At 39.7% G+C, this 24,393-nt stretch overlaps 1 protein-coding gene across 18 annotated transcripts in view; it reads right to left on the minus strand.

Annotated features, from left to right (window-relative positions):
• Positions 1-24,393, minus strand: part of CMAH (cytidine monophospho-N-acetylneuraminic acid hydroxylase) — a 351,661-nt gene that overhangs the window by 52,341 nt on the left and 274,927 nt on the right. For 15 of the 18 annotated variants that reach the window (XM_070244995.1, XM_070244986.1, XM_070244988.1 and 12 more), the window contains 7 exons: positions 23,590-23,793; positions 19,755-19,846; positions 7,307-7,416; positions 5,841-6,031; positions 2,172-2,319; positions 1,505-1,586; positions 594-731 (listed from right to left, as the gene is read on the minus strand). In XM_070244995.1, the coding sequence (XP_070101096.1) occupies positions 594-731; positions 1,505-1,586; positions 2,172-2,319; positions 5,841-6,031; positions 7,307-7,416; positions 19,755-19,846; positions 23,590-23,645 (817 nt within the window). In that variant the 5' untranslated portion in view covers positions 23,646-23,793. Of the gene's footprint in view, positions 1-593; positions 732-1,504; positions 1,587-2,171; positions 2,320-5,840; positions 6,032-7,306; positions 7,417-19,754; positions 19,847-23,589; positions 23,794-23,921; positions 24,384-24,393 lie in introns of those variants that run through there. The other 3 variants (XM_070244992.1, XM_070244984.1, XM_070244996.1) reach the window with 3 other exon arrangements.

The following is a 24,393-nucleotide window of genomic DNA, read 5'->3' on the forward strand; positions in this document are numbered from 1 at the left end:
TTATGGTGAGAACATTTAAGATCTACTTTCTGAGCAGCTTTCAAGTACATAATATAGTATTGTGAACTCTAGTCATCCTAACGTATGTTGGGTCCCCAGAACTTATTTATCCAATAACTAGAAATTTGTACTCTTTGACCAACAACTCCCCATTTCCCCTGGTAACTCCACACTTTAGAGGGGCTTGCTCTGGTTGTGTCCTTCCCCTGTATAGGCATTCCATGGGGCCAGGGGGATGTGCCTATATCAAGTTGCACATACCCTATTCTGAACTACATTCCAAGAGCATTTAAGCCTGAATTACCGATGTGAGACCTTTCCTGTTCTGCTCTATGGTCTATACCATGGATCCAAATGATTCTTTTTCTTGACTATTCCTGAGATGCTCCTTAATCTCCTTAGTGTTTCTTTCATGCTCCATGATCGTATTTTGAGCTGGAAACACTAGTCTGTATATCTGCAGCTTGCAAGCCTGGTTTCCCAATAAGCTTCCTCTAGGGAGGGACCACGTCTTAATGATCTTTGTATTTATTCTCACAGCATTAGCAAAGTGCCATGCCTCTCCTTAGTAGCACCCTGATAGAAAAGATTACCTGTAAATTTTCCACCACTGAAAGTCATCGGAAAGCCTGATGCTCCTCCAGCAAAATCACTCATCATGAGAGCAACCTTCCCAGGCAGCCTTCCCCCATTGGGTCTGGTGCAGTCCACTGTATTGAGTATCTTATGACCTGTGGAAAAACAACGTGGCATGAGTACTCAAAGTGAAATCTTGAACACCGTAGTTTGTATTCCCAAGCCAACAAAGTCTTCCATGGATGTCTGTATAATCTGACTCATTTGATTATAAAAGAATTGCTTATGTCCAAGGGAAAAGAGAGAGCAAGATTTCAAAACCTAAAATCTTTAAAGGCATATTTTGAATTTTCAAGTGAATGAATTCATCCTGTTTGATTCGGTGGGTTCAAGATGTCCCATGAGGACAATTAGCTTGATTCCACTCCAGGATCATAGACAGACTACTTTCCTCGGCCAACTCTCTCCAGATGCTGAGCCCAAAGGATGCAGGGAAAAGACTGACTGGATCAAGACAAATCTCTCAACCTTTTGCAAATTCCATTCAACGATTATTGGGGCAGTAAAGCCACCTTCTCAAATGAAAGGAAGAAGTTTATGATTATATTACAAAATAATATTTCAAGATGAAAGTAAGACACTTATTCAACAAAGTCAGTTTTGAAGAAACTGCTATTGGTGAAATACAGAATATCTGTTGCCTTATGAAAAAGAAACTTTGAACCTGTCACTACATAAACTATCTTACTGGTAATTTGTTCTCTGGAAAGATTATCTGAACGATAGCCTATTTTTTGAAGACAAGGATAGAATATACTATATCCTAAGGAAAAGAAGATGAATGTAGGATGAAATTTTGGATAGCTATTATTATCCTTCCTACCAAGAGTATTTTTATTTTTCATTGTTGATGAAGATAAGAAAGTACCTTTGTACTCCACAATAATGCAAGTGTCCATCTCAGGATGAACGCCATCCATCAAGATCATGAATCGAAGATTTTTGTCTACCTGGAATTTAACAATAAAACCAAAATCTATGTATGTCAGTTTGGCTTTTAATTCAATATTTGAGGAAGTTGCCACTTCTTCTGGAAAGAAATCCCTTTTATTCAGAACTGGACTTATTATCCTATACTATGGAGTTATATCATTGGTAAATAGAAAGCAAAATCATCTTTTAGTATAGCTTAAACATTGTATTTACACAGTATTATGTACAGACAAAATAGGCCAGTGTTTCTTCTTTTTTTTAGGAATATTAGCCCTGAGCTAACATCTGCTGCGAATCCTCCTCTTTTTGCTAAGTAAGACTGGCCCTGAGCTAACATCCATGCCCATCTTCCTCTACTTTATACGTGGGATGCCTACCACAGCATGGCTTTTTGTCAGAGGTGCCATGTCTGCTCCCGGGATCCGAACCAGCGAATCCCGGGCCACCAAAGTGGAATGTGTGCACTGAACCACTGCGCCACTGGGCCAGTTCCAAGGCCAGTTTTCTTAAAGCAATTACTATCTAATCTTAAAGCAAGTACCTCATCTAAAATTTCCCCTGAAAGTATAACTGGAAAGCGCAAAAAAACATAGATATCTGACCTGCTGCCATATTCCAAATGGCACTACTTTGATATTAGTCAACTGGACACCGCTCTGATTCAGATTCCAAAATACAGGTCTTTCTGTGTTTCCAACATAAATGGGAACATCTGGTCTTCTCCCAGCAAGCTTCTTCAGAGTGGGGTAACTAGGATTAGAAGGACGAACAGGTTGAAAGGTGAAAAAATAAGACCATCTAGTATAAGAGACAATTTGCTCCTTACACAAAGATGTTGATCAAGAAGCAAGGAACTGAAAAACCAGACTCTCCCCAGAGTCCACAAGAGGAGCTTTTGCCTCAAGGCTGACTGTAAAGGGGAGGGGAATTTCCTAGAAGATTGCTCCTTATTGTTAGAACATATCACATATGACGGTATGTGTGTCAACCAGGTGTGCAAATTCCATCTTCCACATTGATGCTGCTTTGAGTGGGGGTAATTCTAACAGAAGGTACAGAGTGAAAAAGTCATGCTGAAGAAGCTTCTTGTAGGTGAAGATCTCCATGACCTTCACTTTTTTTCATTCTTCAAGCAGCACCTTCTAGTAAGAGAAAGGCCTGGATCGTAGGACGAGGAGAACCTGTGGGTTACCCACCACTGAGGACAGTTTTGCACCTTTCATAGGTTGACAGGCACACTTCAGTATACAGGATGAATTCTTTGTCTTTAAGGAGAATCAGTTACCAGTTAGGCAAGACGGTAGAGTTTAGTGTAGACACAAACTACATTCAACATTTGCAGTAATCCTGACTCAGTACACAGTTAACTGCCTGTGTGTTTTTGCATATCTACATAGATCAAGCCAACTTTCATCTATTGAGCATTCATTATACAAAAGGATTATATACCACTGTGAGGTGAGGCAGAAAGATGAATAATAAACAAATAAACAGCTAGATATAAATGTTTACATTATATTTCAAACATGGTGCTAGGCACTTTCACACGTTATTTTATTTGATTCTCAGAAAAAAAAACCTCTGAGTTTTTTGCTTTTATAAAGGAGGAAATGCATTCGGATATATACAGCTAACAAATAGTAAATTGGCATTCAAATTCAGGTTTTCTGATTCTAAACCTAGTGCTTCCTCTGTCTCAACATTAAAGAATGTACCAACTGGTTTAAGAATCAGACTTGTACATAGAGTAAATGTCAGGTGAGATAAGATATTTAATCATAAGAAAAATATAAACAAAATCTGTATATCAGCACTTACTAAATGTGCTAATATTCAAGTTCCAGCATTACATTAAAAGCTATCCAAATAAGTAGAACACAGGGGCAAAAAATCAGCATTTCTTCTCTAAAAACAAAGGACTCAAAAAATGGCGTCTTTGAATATGCCTTCAATCTCTGGATTCAGCACCTAAATTTTCTATTTTAAAGGACTTTGAGAGTTAGGATAAATGACTCTAAAATAGATGTTTATGGCTTCGTGATTTTTTAATTGTTGACAGTTCTCACTGGCATCTATTAATAACATCATCTGTTACAATACTCACTATATTGACATAATGAAATCACTTTTTTTTGGCTAAAGATTTTCTCTAAAGCACATTGACCTTTTCCTTATTTTTGTGAATCAAGGAGGTTTTTATTCAGTAAATGAAGGTCAGACAAGAGGAATGGGGACAAATGACCCTGACGTTTATAGGTTGACTAGGCAAGAGTCAAAAAGTAAGGGTTTATCAAGGAAATAGACTCAAAGGAGTGAAAATTACAAGCTTTGGTAACTTTTCAGTAATAAGCTATTGGTAATACACTACTCATCCAATGCGTTGTGATATTATGGTTGAGAACTGGTGTTTCCATGCCTGACCACTTTGCCCACCCCTGCAACCAAAACTAAATTAGCTCCAGGATAATGGTTGGGAAATAACTGGACTAAATGACATGAAAAGATCTTATCCTGCCTAAAATTCAGTGTATTTCCATGGGATGTTTCTCTTTAGGATTTTAGTCAATTGCATCTTGTAACAGGCATTATAAAGCAATCACCTCATTTATGTGAATAAGCTATATAAATTTACCACCACACATTACTGTTATTACATAATGCCTGAACCCAGGGCTGTCATAACCCTGGAGTTGTAGAAGCTTAGTTCCAGAAATTTGTGTGGGACAAAGGTATCATGCAATCAGACAAGTAGTTTTTTGTTTTTTGTTTTTTGAGAAAGATTAGCCCTGAGCTAACATCTGCTGCCAAACCTCCTCTTTTTGCTGAGGAAGACTGACCCTGAGCTAACGGCCATGCCCATCTTCCTCTACTTTACATGTGGGACGCCTGCCACAGCATGGCTTGACCAGCGGTGCATAAGTCTGCACCTGGGATCTGAACTGGTGAACACCAGGCTACTGAAGTGGAACGTGCAGACTTAACTGCTGCGCGACCAGGCCAGCCCCTAGACAGGTAGATTTTTCATCACAGCACCACAATACCCCAGTGATTTGTGGTCAGTTTAGAAGTGTGTTACAAGTAATTTGCTACTAAAGCAGTTTATCACTTAAGTTTTTAAACTGTTTCCTTTAAAAAGATGTATGAGAACATACTCACCCTTAGACCCCATATGCTTTAAAATAGAGAATCAAGAGGCCAGACAACCAGCAGATAACGTATTTCCCCTAACCATGGAACATTTCTATCAAAGTATGTCCTACATGTGAACTCTGTCATGTAAGGTCACAGGGAAAAAAGTTGGTTGAACTTGCCTCTTTTTAGAACATTGTGGGCATTGCTATGTGTTTATGTTGGCAGCCCAGCAGTAGTGATACAAACTTCTGAACAAGGATAAACAAACATGACCCTGTAACTAAACCGGGGATTGGGAACATGACCCTCCCTCTTCCCTTAACTGTTCATTCGCAAATGTGTGTGGTTTTGTGGTGAAAGTTCCGCTGTCTCCTGCCTTCTTGACTGCCTGGCTTAGGGACGACTCAGTTCCCATCATCAGTTTCACATTGCCCTGGCTTCAGTGAAGTGTTGGATGAGCTTGACTCAGGGTTAACAAGTTGGGAGCGCAGCATTGTCGGGGTGCTATAAATCAGGAGATGGCAAACCCCAGTGACCTGTTGCTGCAAGCCAAGAATAGTTTGTACCTTTTAAAATGGTTGAAGAGGAAATCAAACCGATGAAAATTACACGATATTCACGTCATTGTCCATAAATAAGGTTTTGTTGGAACACAGGCTCAGTCAGGACTGTCTGTGGCTGCTTTTGTGCTGCAACAGCGGAGTAGTTGCAACTTCAACCCCATGGCTTATAAAGCCTAAAATATTTACACTCTGGCCTTTTTATACAAAATGCGTGCTGATGCCTGCTATAAACGTTGAACTGAAAAAGGAAGTCAACTTTGATGATCCTTAAACCTAGACTTTACCAAGCGGCCTGAGAGTGGGAAGTGAGACGGTAGGATTATTAACCCTGTCCTCCACCCCACAATAGCCCCTTCCTCATTCCCAATGGTGTAAAGTGTGGAAGCACTTTTAAAATTACGCTATGCAATTGCAAGCATTTGTCTAAATCAGTCCTCTAAAGATCTAAAATAGTCCTCTTTTTATCATTCCAACAAACCCTACCTCAAAGTCAGCAATGATTGCAAAACAACCTGAAAACATGTTATATCTTTACTGCAGGATTTTCTTATGAGTTTAGCGCTTAGACGTCATTACCTCAAGTGGTCTGAGTGCATGTGACTGATGTAAATTAGGTCTGCCCGGCACAGCCTCTCCAGCCAATCAGAGGGAGGCTCATGTAGCAACCACCAGCCTCGGGCAAAAGCAGGACCAGTTAACCAAGGGTCAAACACCATTCTCTTGTCTCCCAGCTTGAGGTCCATGCAGGCATGAGTGAGGTATGTTACCTGTCAGAAAAAAGCCAGATTCAGATTATCAAATCATTCCTGGCCAGCAGCAATGAACTGAAATGTTTGGGCTGCTTAGCCGACAGGTCACGTTGGAGAACCTTGCTCCCAAGCACGCTCAGGCAAATAGGACCCAAGTGAGACACAGCAGGAGTCTTTAGAGAGAATACAACTCCCAGAACAGGTCACTACTTTATTAGAACAGAAATTCTCAGGGTTGGTTTTAGGTGTCAAGCCAATTGATTTACCTTGATTTCCTCTATTTATATTAGCTCCTAGATACTTACATACAGTTTGCACTGCAGAAAATCTTTTGTGACCAGTCCTTCAAAGCATAATTTACAAGGAAGGGCAGTTAGAGATATTATGACAGACACTGGAGGATTTAAATGCCAGAGTGTCTGTGAATAGTCTATGAACGAATGATTCCTGTTGAGTTTGGTGGGTTGGCATAGCCATGCAGCCTGGCTACACAGACTTGCAAGGCTTTCTCTTCTAAATTACCTGCTAACTCTCTGAGGATGTCAAGGTTCTCTGAGAATGGCTATAAACAATGACTCAGAGACAGGCACAGACGGGAGGACTGCAAATCAATTCCTCACTCCCTTTCCATGGCCTGGCACATCCACAGGAAAAAGGAGTCCACCAAGAAGCAGAGAGAGGTAACAGAAACTCCAATGTGAAAAGCCAACAAAGAGAGTGAGGAGAGGCTGAGGAATCCAATTCCATTTTATTAGACTTATTCTGGATAGTATAATAAGTTGTTTCCCCAAATAGTAACTGCCCGTTTTTACAAGCTTCCCAAATATTCCAGAAAAATAAATTTTTGATTGCTTGCCCCTCCCAAACTACCAAAGTGTTTGTTCTGGAGGAAACTCTCTTCTAAAGCTAGTAAAAATGCACAAGAAGTTTTGTAAAAGATTTTAGGGCAATGTGCAGAAATACGCAACCGGCCATTTTATCTGACCATGATCTGGTGTCAAGGATAAAGTCTGAGTTTCCTCCAGGAGTTTCGCTGACTCTCCTTTGGGATCTCCTTTAAAGGTTTTGTTTCTGGTTTGTGGTTTTCTTTCTGGATATATTTCCTTGAAATCCCTGCCAAGTTCTAGGGCTTCCTAAAACATTCACTCAACAGTTCAGAATAATTTTATTTTATGTGCTAACTCACCACTTCAAAGAGTATTCAAGGTAATACAGGATGTAAATATATATATAAATGGACATCTTAGTTTTATTTATAGTTTTAATAATATTCCAATTTTAATGTTCCCTTACCTGTACCTCCCCATAGGCCAAATCTTCAGGAGACCTGGGCTCTGAATCCCAGGGGTTAGGAGGATTCAGTTCTAGAAGCAGTAGTCCATTTCCTTCATCCATTTCAACAACTAGAACCAAAGGGGAACAAATCTGGATTAACAACAAAAGTGACTTTGAAAAAGCATCAGTAAAATAGAAATGCATGGCTCAGGTACACAGAGTACTAAAAATCAAAGGAAAATCAAAACAAAAGGCAAAGCTCATTTGTGTCAAGCAATATCTGCTGAGACGAGAGCTTGAGACCAACATCAATTCATTTCTTTACCCATATTACACTTAAGGAACTCACGAGATCTCAGTTGTGTCAGGGACACAGACACACACAGTGTCGTTAATACAATGAAATCAGTGATTGACAGAGATGAGTTCAAGGTGCTATGGGAGTGTATAGGAAGGGGCACCTAATCTGGCTACTTATAGATCAAAGCAGATTTCATATAGGAAGTAATCCTCCAGCTAGACTTGAAAGATGAAGTGTTTGGGGCAGACAAAAGAGTATGCTGATGTGAAGCAAAAGGGATGAGAGAACAGCATGTGCAAAGACACTGGGGCATGGGGGAGCTTGATATTCACAAAGTGACTGGTAATTTATGATAAAGAAAAACTGTGCTTGAGCCAGACAGCATAGACAGCCCAGAGTAGGTCACAAAGGACCCTAAATACACGCTAAAGAGGAGTTTGTATTTTATCTTGTGACAATGAGGGGTCAAGGAAGAGTTTCAAGCAATTGTGACAGACTCTGCTGGTGGCCTGCACAAAATCTATCTATTCTTTCCTTTCTCCTTACTATTAGCATCCTAATTTTTTTTTAGGAGTGGTGATATGCCCATCTAAAGATCACAATTTCCCAGGCCCCCTTGCAATTATGAGTGGCCACAGACATAGCTCTACGTTCAGTATATATAGTTCTGGTCAGTGAGGTGTGACGAGAAGTCTACCAACGGGACTTACAGGAACAGTTGTATTTTCCTGACAAAGAGGGACAAGCCCAAGGGACCCACATTGTTTTCCCTTTATCTTTCCTCTCTTTTATTTGGAACCTAGTTGTCATGCCTGGAGGAGTAGGAGCCATCTTGAGATCCTGAGAAAAAGAGCCAGATGCTAAGGATGACAGAGCAGGAAGACAAAAGGAACTTGGCTCCTTGAAAAACCACGGAACACCCATAATGCCCAGGGCTGCCTGCTTTCCAACTTCTTGTGCTGTAAGAAAAAGAACCCCCTATATGATCGGGCCACTTTTATCTGTGTTTTCTGTTATAACAGCCGAAAACAATACCTAACTGCTATAACAAGGGAGTATTCCAAGCAGAACTTAATTTTAGAAAGATGCTGTGAGACACACAGGAAGGATCAATTGGAGGGAGGCAGGGTCATATCTGAGAGCTCTGACTGTAGTTTTGGGAGGCCATCAGCAAACTTGTCCTGGTCATGGGCTCAGGAGATGGATCGCCTTGTTTGGAACTCTCACTCTCCCACTTAACACTGAATAGCTGGGTGATCTTGGGTGAGTTACTTGATTTCTCCTTTCTTCTGTGCTTTTATCTTTAACACTAGATATCTCCAAGGACCGTTAATCCTAATAAATGCCAGCAATTTTATTAATTGCTAAATGAAAGCAAATGAGATCCTAGACCAAAGCAGTCTCTGTGGAAACAGCATCACCGCCCTGACCTCAAAGCCAAGCTTTTTCCTCCTTTCTTCAAAGTATATAAAAAAAAGTTTGACCTGCACTTTTAAAGTGAATATTAATTATGCTCTGTAAGACAACTGCTTATGGAAGAAACTGAGGTAAAAATTACCCATAAAACAAGAAATGGTACATTTTAGAATTTTCCCCAGTAGTTGTGAACAAAGATTTATATACGCTGTCAAACTTCGATTTTCAAGGTCATAGTGACAGACTATAATAAATAAAAAGTTGAAAACTTAAAGAATTACCTCCCCCAAAGTCCGTTTTTCTTTCTCACTTCCCTAGCCTCACCCTCATGTGTCTGTACTTATGTTCTCCTTCTCTGCCCCTGACAAACTGATGACTCATTGATGTCCCTGGAAAGCTCTCCCTGGTATCAGCACTACTGGCTCCCTGGCATCACTGGGGACTCAGATGTCACCTTATCAGAGAGGCTTTCTGACCACTCTATCTAAAATATTAGTCTCCAGCCCACAACAGTGCTACCCCTCTCCAGCCCTCCACCCCTTGTTATTTTTCTTCCTTGCCCTTATCATCACTGGGCATATGCCATATTGTTTGCTTGTGGTCTGTCTCCCCTACAAGATATAAGCTCCAGAAGGGGCTGCACAGCCCCCTCTCTCAACCTAGGCACTGCTCCTGCCAAGACTTGGCACTTTAAGTTGGGAAACTGAAATATAGGATTATCTCAACATAAGCTAAAAATAACATTTCTTCTTAGTTTTTAAAAGAGCACTTTAAAAACTAGAAACATGATTGTAGCAGATAGTGTCCATTGGACCCGACAGACCCACTCTTTTCTCCCTTTCTCCACTCTTGTCCACCTGCTGCCTTCTTCAGGAGGTGGAGTCATATAGACTACAACAAAGGGCTCCCATACCTTCCGCCTTCTAGGTGAGTTTGGCTAGTAGGAAGCTCCGGGGCAAGATGACACGATAATTCCATGAGGTTGGGTTGTTTGTTGTCTGGCTCTTTCCCTGTAAGGTCACTTTAACCTAGCCGTGTTCTGGGCACTGACAGAAGTCACAGCTCCACTCAGGGAGGCTGGTTCTTCATGACTCTCTTTTAGATTATGGAAACTGCTTCCCTCTTCATCCCTTTGGGCCTAAAGATGGATAACTTGGTTGCTATTAACTCCAGGTTACTCCATCTGCCCCTGTGTTTTTCCCACATCCACACCCTATAAAAAGTCCTTTTGTGGGGCCAGCCCCATGGCCAAGTCGCTAAAGTTCTATGCGCTCTGCTTCAGCAGCCCAGGTTTTGTAGGTTTGGATCTGGGTGCAGACCTACTCCACTCATCAGCCATGCTGTGGAGGCGTCCCACATACAAAGTAAAGGAAGATCGGCACACATGTCAGCTCAGGGCTAATCTTCCTCAAGCAAAAGAAAAAAAAAAGAGGAGGATTGGCAACAGACGTTAGCTTAGGGTGAACTTTCTCACACACACAAAAAAATCCTTTTGTGAATACACCCTCCTCAAATTATCCTTATTTGAGGGTGCCATCTGCTTTCCTTTTGTGGATCTAACTAATAAAGTAACTAAGAATAGTTTTCCTGAAACCCCAAATTCAGAAGCAGGATTCCCTCTGGGGGATGGAGAGATATGTCCTATGATCAAGGAAAGGTACATAAAGATCTTTCATTGTTAATGTTTTACGTCGTAAGCTCAGTGCTGGTACACGGGTGTTCACTCTATTATTTTTTATATCTTTTAAATATTGCTTAAGAATTTAATAAAAATATTTTTTATAATAATTTTTTTCATAATAATTTTAATAATTTTTCATAATAATTTTTTTCATAATAATTTTTTTCTTCATAATAGTTAGCTTATTTAATAGTGAAACACAAATGGCTTTCTTAATAAAATCAGGAACACGCAAAGAATGCCCTTATTATTTAACTATGTTCTTGAAAATGCAGTGGTATAACAAAGATACATATTATTACTATTTCCAGGTTATATGATTGCTAGAAAACAGTGTCACGAAATGGAAAGAATGCTGATTTCGGAAACATCTGGATAGCAGTCCTGACTCTACTGCTTATTAGCAGTATCCTGAGCTTCGCTTTCCTGATCTGTAAAATAGGATTAAGATACCTATACTTCATAGAGTTGCTGTGGGATTAAACGAGATGATAGATCCTAAAGTGTCTAGCACTATGTCTGGTACAGAGAAGGCATTTAATAAATAAGAGCATTATTATGATAGCTGTTTTACCTTCAAAGAATGAGTAGAGTTAAAAAGAAAGCTTGATATTAGACAAACAAACCTATAGATTAGCAAATACTAGTTAGAAAGTACAACGGTATTATGGAAGACTCTCAGAAAACTTCTGCACTGGTACCCACTCTTAAGGATTTTTCTTCTTCAGAATTTCTCTCTCAAGAAAAGCAGAAACAAGAAAGAATCTGCATCTCTTAACTATTGTTCCAAAGCGAGTACTATAAAGGTCTCTACACCCCTTGTACAAAAATAAATTGCACATATGCAAAAGAAGAATGTAACATCTGCAAAATCCCTGCCTCTGTAAAGTAGTGAGAATGTGGTATCCTTCTTTTGACCTCAGAATCTGAAATAGGTCATTTGGGTTATAACAATATTTATCCAGAAGAACAAACAAATGGAATTCCTTACAATCTTTTGATAAGGAAGAATAAAGAGAAAGAATTAGAACAAAAACATATTAGAAAACTATGATAATTAAATCATTGGTTATTGGCATAAGGACAGTCAAGAAGAGGGTCCTAATTAAATAACTGTTTACTATATTCCAAAGGAAGGACCATAAATCGATGGGAAAGGAAAGGCTATCTAACAAATGGTGCTGTGGCAATTGGTTAGCTAAGTATTCTAATTGGTTAAAAACACAAGGAAAAGCAACCAAGTCATCAAGAAGTATGATACAATAGAATATCAAAGGGAGGATTCTGAAGTCCAACAGCAATGGAAACAATTCCAATGGAAAATTTGCATGGATACAAATGTAAAATGAAAGAGTTCTAACATCAAATTGGAAAACTGGCAAACACATTTGGAAAATATTAGCATTACATTTGAGAGACAAACACAATTTAAAATAATGAGATGCTATTTTTTGCCTCAAACGAGAAAAGTCTGATCTAAGACTAAGAATGCCCTGAGCTGGTAAGGTATGAGGGAAAAAAGTCAGGCTTTTATACTAAGAGGCAAGAGAAAAATTGGTCCATTCCAAATAACGGATGGTAATGCAATACATATTAAAGAGTGGATGAATGGATTATGGACTCATTCATTCATTTAGGATCTCAAGTGAAGAGGACTGTGTTAGTCATAATTTTCAGTTCATGATACATTATATTTGGTGCAGGCAAAGCTCCTCATGCATTCATTCATTCATTTTGCTTATCTCTATTTCCCTCTCTTATTTCCCTTTCCTCCCCTACAGCTACGATTTGAATGTTCATGAAAAATCTGTATTATATTGTGTGTGTGCATTTATATAAATGGTAGTGGGTCTCTAGTCTTTTTTTTTCCTTTTTCACTCAATACTATATTTTAAGATTCTTCCATGTTGCCATGTGTACATATAGTCCACTTCTAACTGCAGTTTAGTATTCCATGGTGCATGTCCACCACATTTTACCTATTCACTGTCCCAGTGGTGGACTCCCAGATTCTGTCACAACAGGATTTCTTTGGGATATAAACAGAAGTGGGACTGATGGATCACAGTGGGTTCATAACTCTCCTCTGACTAAGCACTGTCAAATTACTTTGCAGAATGGCTGCACCGGCCACACTCCCCCTACAGGCATAAGGATTTCTATATCCCTGTATCTCTGACAACATTTGGCATCATCCTAGTTCCTAACTTTTACCAGCGGAAAAAATGTAAAGTGATACTTTATGGCTTTATTTTGCAGTTTTCTGATCATTAGTGAGTTTGAGCTATTCTTCATATGCTTATTAGCCTTTTGGGATTCTTCTTGTGTAAAATGCTAGCTCATGTCCTTTCGTCATTTTTATGGTGAGTTTCCTGTCTTTTCCTTGTCAATTTGTGTTCCTTCCTCCTATATGCTAGATAATATTCCCTTGTTGGTTGTAAAGATCATAGAATAATCGCCCAAATTATCATATATCTTTTAACTTTGTCCATGGTGTCCATTTAGCAGAAATTTTTAGTTGATAAAATCATATTCATCAGTTTTTAATTTTTAAAAAATTTTTGCCCTACGAGCTACTTTTGAAGTGTCAGTTAAAGAATCAAGAAGTGCCATCCCATCTCTAGGTCACAAAGATATTCTCCTACATTTCTTTTCTTACTTTTATAGTCTTACCTCTCTCATTTAGGCTATCAGTCCATGTGAAGCCCACCTTTATACTGAGGTGTATGAGGTGTTAGACATGAGTAAAAGCTCTAATTAGTCATAAGATTTTGCCAGTAATTCAGCTATCTTATGGAAAGAACTCAAAAAAAAAAAAGGGGGGGGGGAGCTCTTATGCACGAAGACCATAGTTTTCAATGGCAAAAATAAAACTATAACAGCCTAAATTCTAACAACAGAGAAATGGCTAAATAAATCATATAAGTTAATATATAATGTAAACATGCTTTAAAATTAGGTATATATAGAATCTGACATAATATGACTAATATCTATTATAATATTAACAGATAAAAAACAGGATACAAAATAATTTATACAGAATAATTACAATTATTTGTAAAAGTACGCCTAAAAGGAAGACGAGAAGATAGAACAACTAAAGTATAAAGAAGGAAGCAGAAGTTTTAAACAATACTATAAACCAACCAGACCTAACAGACATATACAGAACACTCCACCCAATAACAGAATACACATTCTTTTAAGTATATGTGGAATATTCTCCAGTATAGACCATATGTTAGGCCATAAAACAAGTTGCAATAAATTTAAAAGGATCGTAGTCAGACAAAGTACATTCTCTGACCACAATGAAATGAAATTAGATATCAATATGAGAAGAAAGCTGGGAAATTCACAAATACATAGAAATTAAACAACATCATTCTAAATACAAATGGTTTAAGACAGAAATCACAAGAGAAATGAGAAAATACTTTGAAACCAACAAAAACATAACATGTTGAAACTTATGGAATACAGCTAAAAGTGGTAAAAGGAAATTTATACCTGTACTTGCCTATATTAAAAAAGATCTCAAATAAAAAACCTAACCTTCCACCTTAAGAAACTAGAAACAGAAGAGCAAACTAAACCCAAAGTAAGCAGAAGGAAGGACATAATTTAAAAATTAGAGCAGAAATAAATGAAATTGAGAATAGAAAAATGAGAGAAAAATCAATGAAAATAAAAGTTGGCTCTTTGAAACGATGAACAAAATTTACAAACTTTCAGCTAGATGGACCAAGAAAAAAAGAGAGACTGAACTTACTAAAATCAGGAATGAAAAGGGGACATTACTACTGATCTTACAAAAATAATGAGGATATAAGGAAATACTATAAACGATTGTACATCAACAAATTAGATAACCCAGGTGAAACGCAGAAATTTGTACAAAGACACAAATTAACAAAACTGACTCAAGAAGAAACAGAATATCTGAGCAGACCCAAAACAAATAACGATATTAAATTAGTAATCAAAATGTTTCCCACAAAGATTAGTTCAGGCCCAGACGGCTTCACTGGTGAATTTGACCAAATGTTTAAAGAAGCATCAACACCAATACCTCACAAATTCTTCCAACAAACAGAAGAAGAGGGAACACTTCCCAACTCATTCTATGAGGCCAGTATTACCCTGATGCAAATACCAGACAAAGACATCACAAGAAAAGGAAAACTAGAGACTAATATGCCTTATGAATATAGATATAAAAATCTTTAACAAAATATTAGAAAACACGATTTAGCAATATAAAAAAGAATTATACACCACGATCAAGTGGGGTTCATGTAAGGCTGTTTCAATATTTGAAAAGCCATTAACGAAATACATCACATTAATAGAACAAAGGGGGAAAAAATGCATGATCTTCTCAATTAATGCAAAAAAGGCATTTAACAAAGTCCAACGCCCTTTCATGATAAAAACACTCAGAGAACTTACAAGGGAATGCTCCCAACCTGCAAAAGGGAATCTAAGAAAACCCCACAGTTAACATCATACTTTATAGTGAAAGATTGGATGCCTTCCCCCCAAGAACAGGAAAAGGACAAGTATGTCTGCTCTTGCCACTTCTACCTGGAGGTTCAAGCCAAGGAAATTGGGCAAGAAAAGGCAATAAGAATATAGCTACTACCAATATTATCTCCATTTGAGGAAACTAAAGCATAAAGAGGTTCCATAACTCACCCAAAGTCACTTAATTGTGTGTTCAAGCCCCGGACCTGAACCCCATTGCCTTCTCTCTTAACAATTTTGCTATATTGTCTCTACAGGTCTTGTCCAAAAGACTTAGAAGTTTTCGTAAAAGGCCCAAAGCATCTATAGATTTCTGGGTTACATAGTCACAAGATTTATAGTCCGTTGTCCTTTCACTTACATAAACTAACAGTTTATTATGTTCAAACCTATGCTTATCAGTTCTTATTGGTTTTGCCCAAATAAATTTTTAACAGTATTTGTATTGCACATGTATTCAGTTTCTGATAACAAGAGAGCCTGCAGGGTTCCAACTCTTCCCAGAATAGCATTCTATCTTCTTGGGGGAAGAATGGAAAATGACTTGCATCTCAACAAGTGACGCTTCTGCTCATAGGGGAACTGGGAGAATGCCTGTGCAGGGCAGGATCTTCTTCAAAAAATCACTAGGAGTTGGTCTTACCAAGACACATGGGCAAGAGTGGCCCTGATATTCTATACCATATCCTATGGTCACAATAATTTGAGCCTGAAAAAATGTAAAGGTAGCATCATCTAAGTCCCTAGATGGAGTTACAGCCCAGGAAGCCCCCAGCTCAGCTCCCTTCACAGGTAACAAATAGTAATTTATGCAGATATATTTTTTCATAATTGGTCATACTAGATGTAATGTGTTTAACCTATCTTTTTGCTTTATATCCGAAATATTCTCTTATTATTTTAGTTTCTTCAATAGTAGCAGTTTTAAGATATCAAAATTATTTCTAATGTTTAAATTGTTTCCAGTTTTTCTTGTAAATTGCTGTGAGTGAACATTCTTATAACTATATCTTTTGACACGTCAATAAGATCTTAGCATACAGTCTTGGATGCAGAATTGCTGGATCAAAGGTATGCACATTCTTAAGTGTGATAGGAAGCTTGCTGGAAAGTTTCAAGCAGGGGAATAATGTGAATTGATTTGGATTTTTAGAAGATTACACTGGGTGCTGTAAGCAGTATGGACTGTAGAAGGCAAGGGCGGAAACAGGGAGGCCAGTCATTCAGGCAGAAGGTGACTGTGACTTGCACTCAGGTGGAGCCAGTGTGGATGGATTCTGAAGGTGTTTTGGCATAGAGGCAACAGGATTAATGGTTTAGATATGGGTATTTAAGGAAAGAGAAGACTCAGAGTGACTACCAGGTTTTGTTCAATTGAGTGGATGTGGTGCCTCTTACAGAGGTGGGGAAGGCTGGAGGAGGAACAGGTCTGAGGATGAATTGGGGCTGGGCATTAAGAGTTCTGTTTAGGCTGCATGCTTGTAATGCCTACTAGCAGTCCATGTTGAAATACTCAGTAGGCAGTTGGATATCAGAGTTGGAGCTCAGGGATGAGGTCAAAGCTGGAGGTGTCTTTTTTGGAGTCATCTGAGTTAAAACGGCATTTAGAGCTGCGGGTTTAGAAGTGATCATTTAGGAAAAGCATGTAGATAAAGACAGCTTAGGATTAAGTCCAAGATCATATCAACATTCAGAAGTCTAGCAGAGGATGAGTCAGTAGAGGAGACTGAGAAGTACTCAGTGTGATCAGAATAAAAATCAGGAGAGTGTGGTAGACAGAATAATGGCTCCCAAAGATGCCCACATCCTAATGTCCAGGATCTATGAATAAGTTAGGCTATATGAGAAAGGGGAGTTCAAGTTGCAAATGAAATTAAGGTCGCTAATCAGCTGACTTTATTTGTGTGTGTGAGGAAGATTGGCCCTGAGCTAACGTCTGTTACCAATCTTCCTCTTGTTTTTGCTTGAGGAAGATTATCACTGAGCTAACATCTGTGCCAATCTTCCTCTATTTTATGTAGGATGCTGCCACAACGTGGCTTGATGAGCAGTGCTAGGTCTGCACCCGGCATCCGGACCTGTGAATCCTGGGCCACTAAAGTGGAGCAGGCAAACTTAACCACTATGCCATCAGGCCAGCCCCCAGCTGATTTTAAAATAGGGAGATTATCCTGGGTTATCTGCATGGGCCCAACATATCATAAGGGTCCTTAAAAGAAGAGGGAGATATGACTACAGAAAAATGTCCAGAGATGCCAGGCTTTGAAAATGGACAAAGAGGGCCTTCTAAATGCTGGAAAAAGCAAGGAAACAGATTCTCCTCTAGAGCTTCCGGAAAGAAACACAGCCCTGCTGACACCATAGTTTTAGCTATGAGACCTGTGTTGGACTTCTTGTCCTACAAAACTGTGAGATAATCGATTTATATTAAATCTTAATAAATCTTATATTAAATAAATAATAAATCTCAAGTCTTAATTAAATCTTAATAAATCTTACATTAAATCTTAAAACAGCTACTAAGTTTGTGGTACTTTGTTACAGCAGCAAATAGAAAACTAATACAGAGAGAACTGCTTCCCAGACAACAAGAAAACAGCATATGTTGAGGAGAGATGGGGCCACTGTGCTGTATACTGCTGAGAGTTTGAGCATGATGACAATAGAAAAGCAACCACTGAATTTAGAATGATGGAGAACACTGGGGACCTTGACGGAGCAGTGTTAGTGGAGTGGTAGGGTCAGAAGCTCAACTACGAGAGAATGGGAGGTGAAGGAACAGAGGCACTGAGTGTGGACACCTGTTTCCAGGGGGTTAGCTGTTTAAAGGTTTTGAGAAATGAGAACACAACTTAAGGGGGATGCAAGGTCTAGTAAGGACTTACATGAAAACTAGAGCATGTGTGTGTGTCTGTGTGTGTGCACGTGTGCATGCATGCAGGCTAATAGGCAAGGACAGGGGGCCAGCCCCATGGGCGAGTGGTTAAGTTCATGCGCTCCACTTTGGCGGCCCAGGGATGCACCCATTCGGATCGTGGGCGTAGACATGGCACCGCTCATCAAGCCATGCTGTGGTGGCATCCTACATGCCACAACTAGAAGGACCCACAACTAAAAATATACAACTATGTACCAGGGGGCTTTGGGAGAAAAAGGAAAAATAAAATCTTAAAAAAAAAAATAGGCAAGGACAAAATTGATGATATTGGAGAGAGAGAATTGCAGGAATGAAGTTCTTAAGTAAGTGTGAGGAGATGGGATCCAGTGTGTGAGGGGAGGGTCTAGCCATAGGAACAGGTCAGTACATCCACTTTAACCTGTAACCGGAGGCAAGGAAGAATGTGTAGGCACAGGGCCAGGCGGGTTGATACATTTGGTGGTAAGAAAATGACTCTCCGGCACTGACTCCCCATTACTGCCTCGTAGGGTCCATATGAGGGTAATAATTCACACAAAGTGCCTAATACTACACCTGACACACAATACCATTCTGGATTAGGTCTTAATTCTTAGAACAGATTTCAAAGCCCTCCTTGCAATATACCTTTGCGGGCTTATATTGTACTACTTGAATGAACATACCCTATACTCCAGCCAACTGAACTACACATTTGGCCCTAAAGGTGCTAAAGCTGGCCCAGCTGTTCCCTTCCCCAGGAATGTCCTTCTTTCTCTTCTCTGCCTGATGAAATTCTGCCCATCTTTCAAAACCCAACATTAGTGCCATCTCCGGGATGATGCTTTCTGCGATTTCCCCCGGTTAGATCAAATCTGGTTTCTTATTCCTGTAGCAGTCATTCTGAAACAGTGTTTCTAACTGAACAGTTGTAAACTTCTCATAAGTAATTTTTCTACTGATAAAACACAATTTTAATCAAAACAGAGACAGACAAATTTATTCCTATGACTAAGCCCTTCTTACTCATATTTCACAGGCTAGCTTGAGTAGGAGGAAGCAAAAAGTACAAGTAGAGCCAGCATACTGAGAATCTGTAAACTGTGGCCACTTACCTATACCAGAAAGAGCTATGGAATTTGAAGCACTTTATCTCTTAATCAAAACTGTGAAGTTTCATCATAATTATTGAGAGGATCGTGCACATGAACATCCACCTGTGTGTCTTCATTGATAAAATATTCAGAGCCACTATTTTATAATACACTTTATCTAAGAAACCTATTAGAGCATCCTTGATCTCAGGTTTGCCTGAGCTACCACTTCACGTAAATGTCCTCTCACTCACACTGACTATCTCATCCATCATTGTATCTCTTAATACCAGTCCAATGTTTACACATGGTAAGGTCTCAACAAATATTTGCTCAAGAAATGAATGAATGAAGGGATCTCTTGGAGAAATCCTCTGTTTAGAATTTTCAGCACTAATTATTAAAAAAAAAAAACCCAACCAACCCTAATGTCCACAGCTTAAAATCATAATGTATCCAAAGCTTCAAGTGAGACTAGAAACAAGTTGACAAGAAGAACCCCAATAACGATAATAGCAAAATACATTTATCAACTTGATGGTATTTACCCAGTTCATCTTGACAGAAGCTGCCCGGAGGGTTGATATACTTCATGGAGCTCACGTCTAACTTCCAGTTGTGTTTTGTGCACCTAACAGACCTGGATGAAAAATTGTGCTTAGGTTTATGACGGCGAAAATAAAAATTAATCTTATCGTGCTAAAATGTATTATTTTTGTGACAAAATTACACTAGTTGATTGAACACAAAATACATGAGAAGAAAACTATTAATAGCTAACATTCAAATACCCAAGGAGATATAGACTAATTATCAGTAGGTGATTTAAAAAATGAAGATAAACTTCACGTCATGAAATGACAAGTGAGAGATCAACGGAGCCACCAGAATAAAGCAGGCTTCAGGGTTGGTTCTCTTATAAAGACTAAGCTAGGTAAGATGCCGTTGGGGCCAACACAAGGAAAGAATGTAGTAGTAGCAAATACAGGTCTGTGATTTACAATTACTCCACAACCTTTGACCCTTAGTACAATGTACTAAACCTAAGCTCAACTAAAGTTTTCATTTATCCAAGAGACAAGATTTCCCTATAGTTTAATATTTCAAAACATGGTTGCCAGCAATACAGGATGCCCAGTTAAATATGAATTTCAGATAAATAATGACTAATTTATTATCTCACACAATATTTGAGATGTGTTAAAAATTTGTTATCTGAAATTCAAATTTGAGTGTTCTGCATTTTTATTTAGTAACTCTGGCAACCCTATTTCAGAACAAGAATCAGACTGTAACAAAACAAGATGCTCAGGAATTTTTCTCCTTTCTATTTCTTAGCAGAGGCAAGTGGTGGTTGGAGATGGGGCATGAACAGATTATGTCTTCTCTTTATGTTGGTAGTGTTCCCATTGAAGTTTTTTTTTCAACAGTTAAATAATTTTATTTTGCAAACAAACAAGGATGTCTCAAACCAGGAAGATCAGATTTTTTTCAACTAAAAATGTCTATTTTAACATATAAGGGAACTATACTGATTTTTTCAAGCTTCATTATATCCAGAATTTTTTATGTTATTTTTTAGTAATGAGGCTAAAAGCATATTCCACATTTCAATTTATGGAGGATTATTTTGTGGCATCTCCTTTCTCATCAATGAGTAGCCAACAACCTTTCAAAAACTAACAGAACATTAGAAACGCAGCTTTTCAGTATGCTGGGCCATTAAGGGCGAAACTATCACAGGCCCATAAACGTTCATGATTGGCAGGTAGACAGGAGGGAGGCAACAGCTTCCTATGCAAGAAAGGCTGTGACAAAAAACGAGAACCACAGCTTTTAAGAGCTGCTGATTTTTTTTCGCATGTGAAGAAAACAACCAACTGACACAGCGGGGGTGGAACAGGTAGGTCATTGTTCTTGACTGAATCCTGGAAAAGAGATTCTTCAGGTGAAGTGCTACACAGAGAACCCACCTAGAAGCAATTGAATTTGGAGAGGTGGACAGGGGAGTACAGTGTGTGGGTTCCTCTGGCGATGCTAAGTTTCAAGATCTAAATGCGTGGCAAGCTTCAACTGGGAATAAGCCTGGGGGAATCTGGTTCCTTAAGTGCAGCAGAGTCAAAAGAGTGCTGTCTCCAGGTTGGCCCGTCAACAGAATAGGGCGAAACCAGGATCAATGGCCCCCAAGGCTTCGGATGAAGGAGAGAAAGGCCAGTCTGCAGTAAAGCAATCACTATGTTAAGAGGCACAATGTTAAGAACTAAGAACCATCTGAGTTCCCGTAAATAAGCTCTGTTCCTAAACTATACAAGAAATTTATGTCAGAGTAATAATAACAGTCAACGTAATTAACATATACTGAGTGGTCATCTTATGCCAGACGTTCTTGTAAGTGCTTTATGTTTGAAATCACTCAGTCTTCTCAGCAACCCGACAATGAAGGTAACATTTGATCCTTATTTTAGAGAGGAGGCGATTAAAGCCCGGAAAGGCCTCGTGCGGGGGTCACTGAGCTGGGAAACCGTGGGCCAGGCTTCTAAAGTAGACCGTCAATGCAGAAACATCATGCTCCTAATTGCTAAACTGTAACGCTTCCTTTAAACGGCTGGCTGAGCGGGCACGGTGTCGAAAGGCCCTTCAAGGAGAGAAAAACAGTCTCAGAACGGTAACAGTTACCCCGCCCCCCAGACCCGAGTGGCGTGGGGGCGGGCCATCAACGGTATGTATTAAAAATGACTGGATCAAATCAACGTTTACTGATTTTTTTCCCAAAACAAAAAAACTCCGCAATAGTTAGAAAACCTCAACATTCTGAGTACTTGCAGAAGTTTACTAGTGACAGAACACCAATGTCTGAGCTTTCTCTAACTTGAATCCACTGAGAAGATGGAAGAGAATCAAAATAGGACTGTTAGCAAACTACCAAGAGGCCCCCCCCCCCCCCCCCCAGAGTACAGTTGTGAGCTAAAAGTATGTCCCATGCAATTCTGGGACATATTTATACTAAAGATACATTTGTTGTTTACCTGAAATGCTAATTTAACTGGGCATCCTGTATTGTTAGTTGCCAAATTTAGCAACCTGATCTGAGGAGCCAAGAAAGCTACAGACACCACAGTGGTTAACATTTAAAAATCTAATAATACATGGATTGGGTCCCGAAACTAAGTATGCAGTGATGCAAACCTGTACACAGGTGTGAGAACATTCTGGAGTTGGGTGACTTCTAAACAATTACAGCAAGGAGCTCTTGGACAACTACCCAGCTCCATCTGAGTACACTAGCACTAAACTGCCCACAAATCACCTAAGAAATTAGACTGACAACACAGTGGAAGAAAAAAGCCCAGCAGGAAATAACCAAAATCACACAGATCAAGTTAGATTGAAGCAAAGCTTAAAAGATGGGGTCAGGGGCCGGCCTGGTGGCACAGGGGTTAAGTTCGCACGTTCTGCTTCAGCGGCCCCCGGGTTGCCAGTTCGGATCCCAGGAGCGGACATGGCACTGCTTGGCAAGCCATGCTGTGGTAGGCATCCCACATATAAAGTGGAGGAAGACGGGCATGGATGTTAGCTCAGGGCCAGTCTTCCTCAGCAGAAAGAGGAGGATTGGCAGACATTAGCTCATGACTAATCTTCCTCAAAAAGAAAAGAAAACTGCTCATGCATTGCTGATGCTGAGACTGAGGCTGACAGAGCACCTCCCCACCCAGACCTCTCCCTGGCTGTGCCAGGCAGGCCTGTTATCTCTTCGGCAGTCATTGCAAACAAAACTAAACAATCCTGTCCTGGTCTGACTCCTGCACTGGGGGGGAGATGTATGCACAGGTTTAATCAAGGGGTGAGGAGAGGCAGGTGCCAGCACTAGTTCTTCCGAGAAATGGCCAGAAGAGCCACTGTTCAGAGCAGGCACGGTTGGGGATCTGCCATATTTATTTTTTAACTACAACTAGGCTGCCAGAGAAATTCCACCCGCTCCCCAGCAGAGTTTGGAAAGCTACCCTTCCCCACCCTGGCAAACAAGCACACACACTTCTCCAGGAGAGGGAAAGGAAACCTAAAGGAGGCTTGAATCTTTGAACACAAAAGCAGGTAAATGCACACCCAAATGCTCACACACACAGACACACCTACCCTAGGAGTTTTACTGTTTTTCAAGCTAGGAATAAATTTTAATCGTTCTTATGAGAGAGAGGAAAATTAAGTAGAGGTCATAACATTTTGAGATCAGAGAGATACCCTCAGCGAGCACAAGTGAAAGTGATGGATTGACTAGGGGAAATAATCTGTTGATTGGTCCCTTTGAAATTTTTAAATGAGCACATTTTCTGCCAAATCCCCTTAAGAAGTGTCGCTGGTGAGAAAGCAAAGGACTCTTGGTACCTTCCGTCGAAATCCTCAATATCTTTTATGAACAGGCCTCCTTGATGCTTGCACATATTCTTGCACGCTCGCAGGCGGCTCTTGTTCTTATATAAGATGTAATCTTTGCCCGTCTTCTTATTTCGAAGAAAATTGATCCCTTCCTTCAGATTGGCAGCTTCATCAGGTGACAGATGCAACAGGATCTCAGTTGTTTGTTCGATGCTATGACAAGGCAAACATTTGGAGAGGAAAGAAAATCATGTTAAGGCTTTAAGAGATATTCATTTGGAACTGACAGTTCAAAAACCTCTTTTTATGGAAATACTTTCAAAGCCCCTCCCTCCAAATACCTAGGCTTGGTGGCTACCTTATGGTGCACCTTATCTCTTCTCTTAAACATACATTCTACTGGTTGAACGTCCATCTCAGCTTTCCCCCCAAGAACTAATGCCCTTCTCACTTGCCTGCCCATTGTCTGCCGCTGCCTCTGCCTGAATATTTCAAAAGAAATGCTGTTACTCTTTAAAGCTTCCGTTGTTAATTCACCCCCACAAGGCAAAAGGCTGTGAATCCGCTTTACTATCATTTTTACTGATATGAGCTTCCTTCCTCACCACGCTCCTTTTAGAGCCTCTGTGTTATGTTCCAACAACCCACTCTCTCTGTCCCACCCTCATGCTTTTGCATCTGGACTTCCTTCTCTTTGCAGCACTCAGGGTCACCCTGTAGGTTCAAGTATAACTCAATCATCCCTTCCTTGGTTAAGCCTTCGAAGCTACCCCTCAGGTCAAGTCTAGTACTTCTTAATGTGCACTATGGACT

Source organism: Equus caballus, chromosome 20 (assembly GCF_041296265.1).
Source record: "Equus caballus isolate H_3958 breed thoroughbred chromosome 20, TB-T2T, whole genome shotgun sequence".
Taxonomy (NCBI): Eukaryota; Metazoa; Chordata; class Mammalia; order Perissodactyla; family Equidae; genus Equus; species Equus caballus.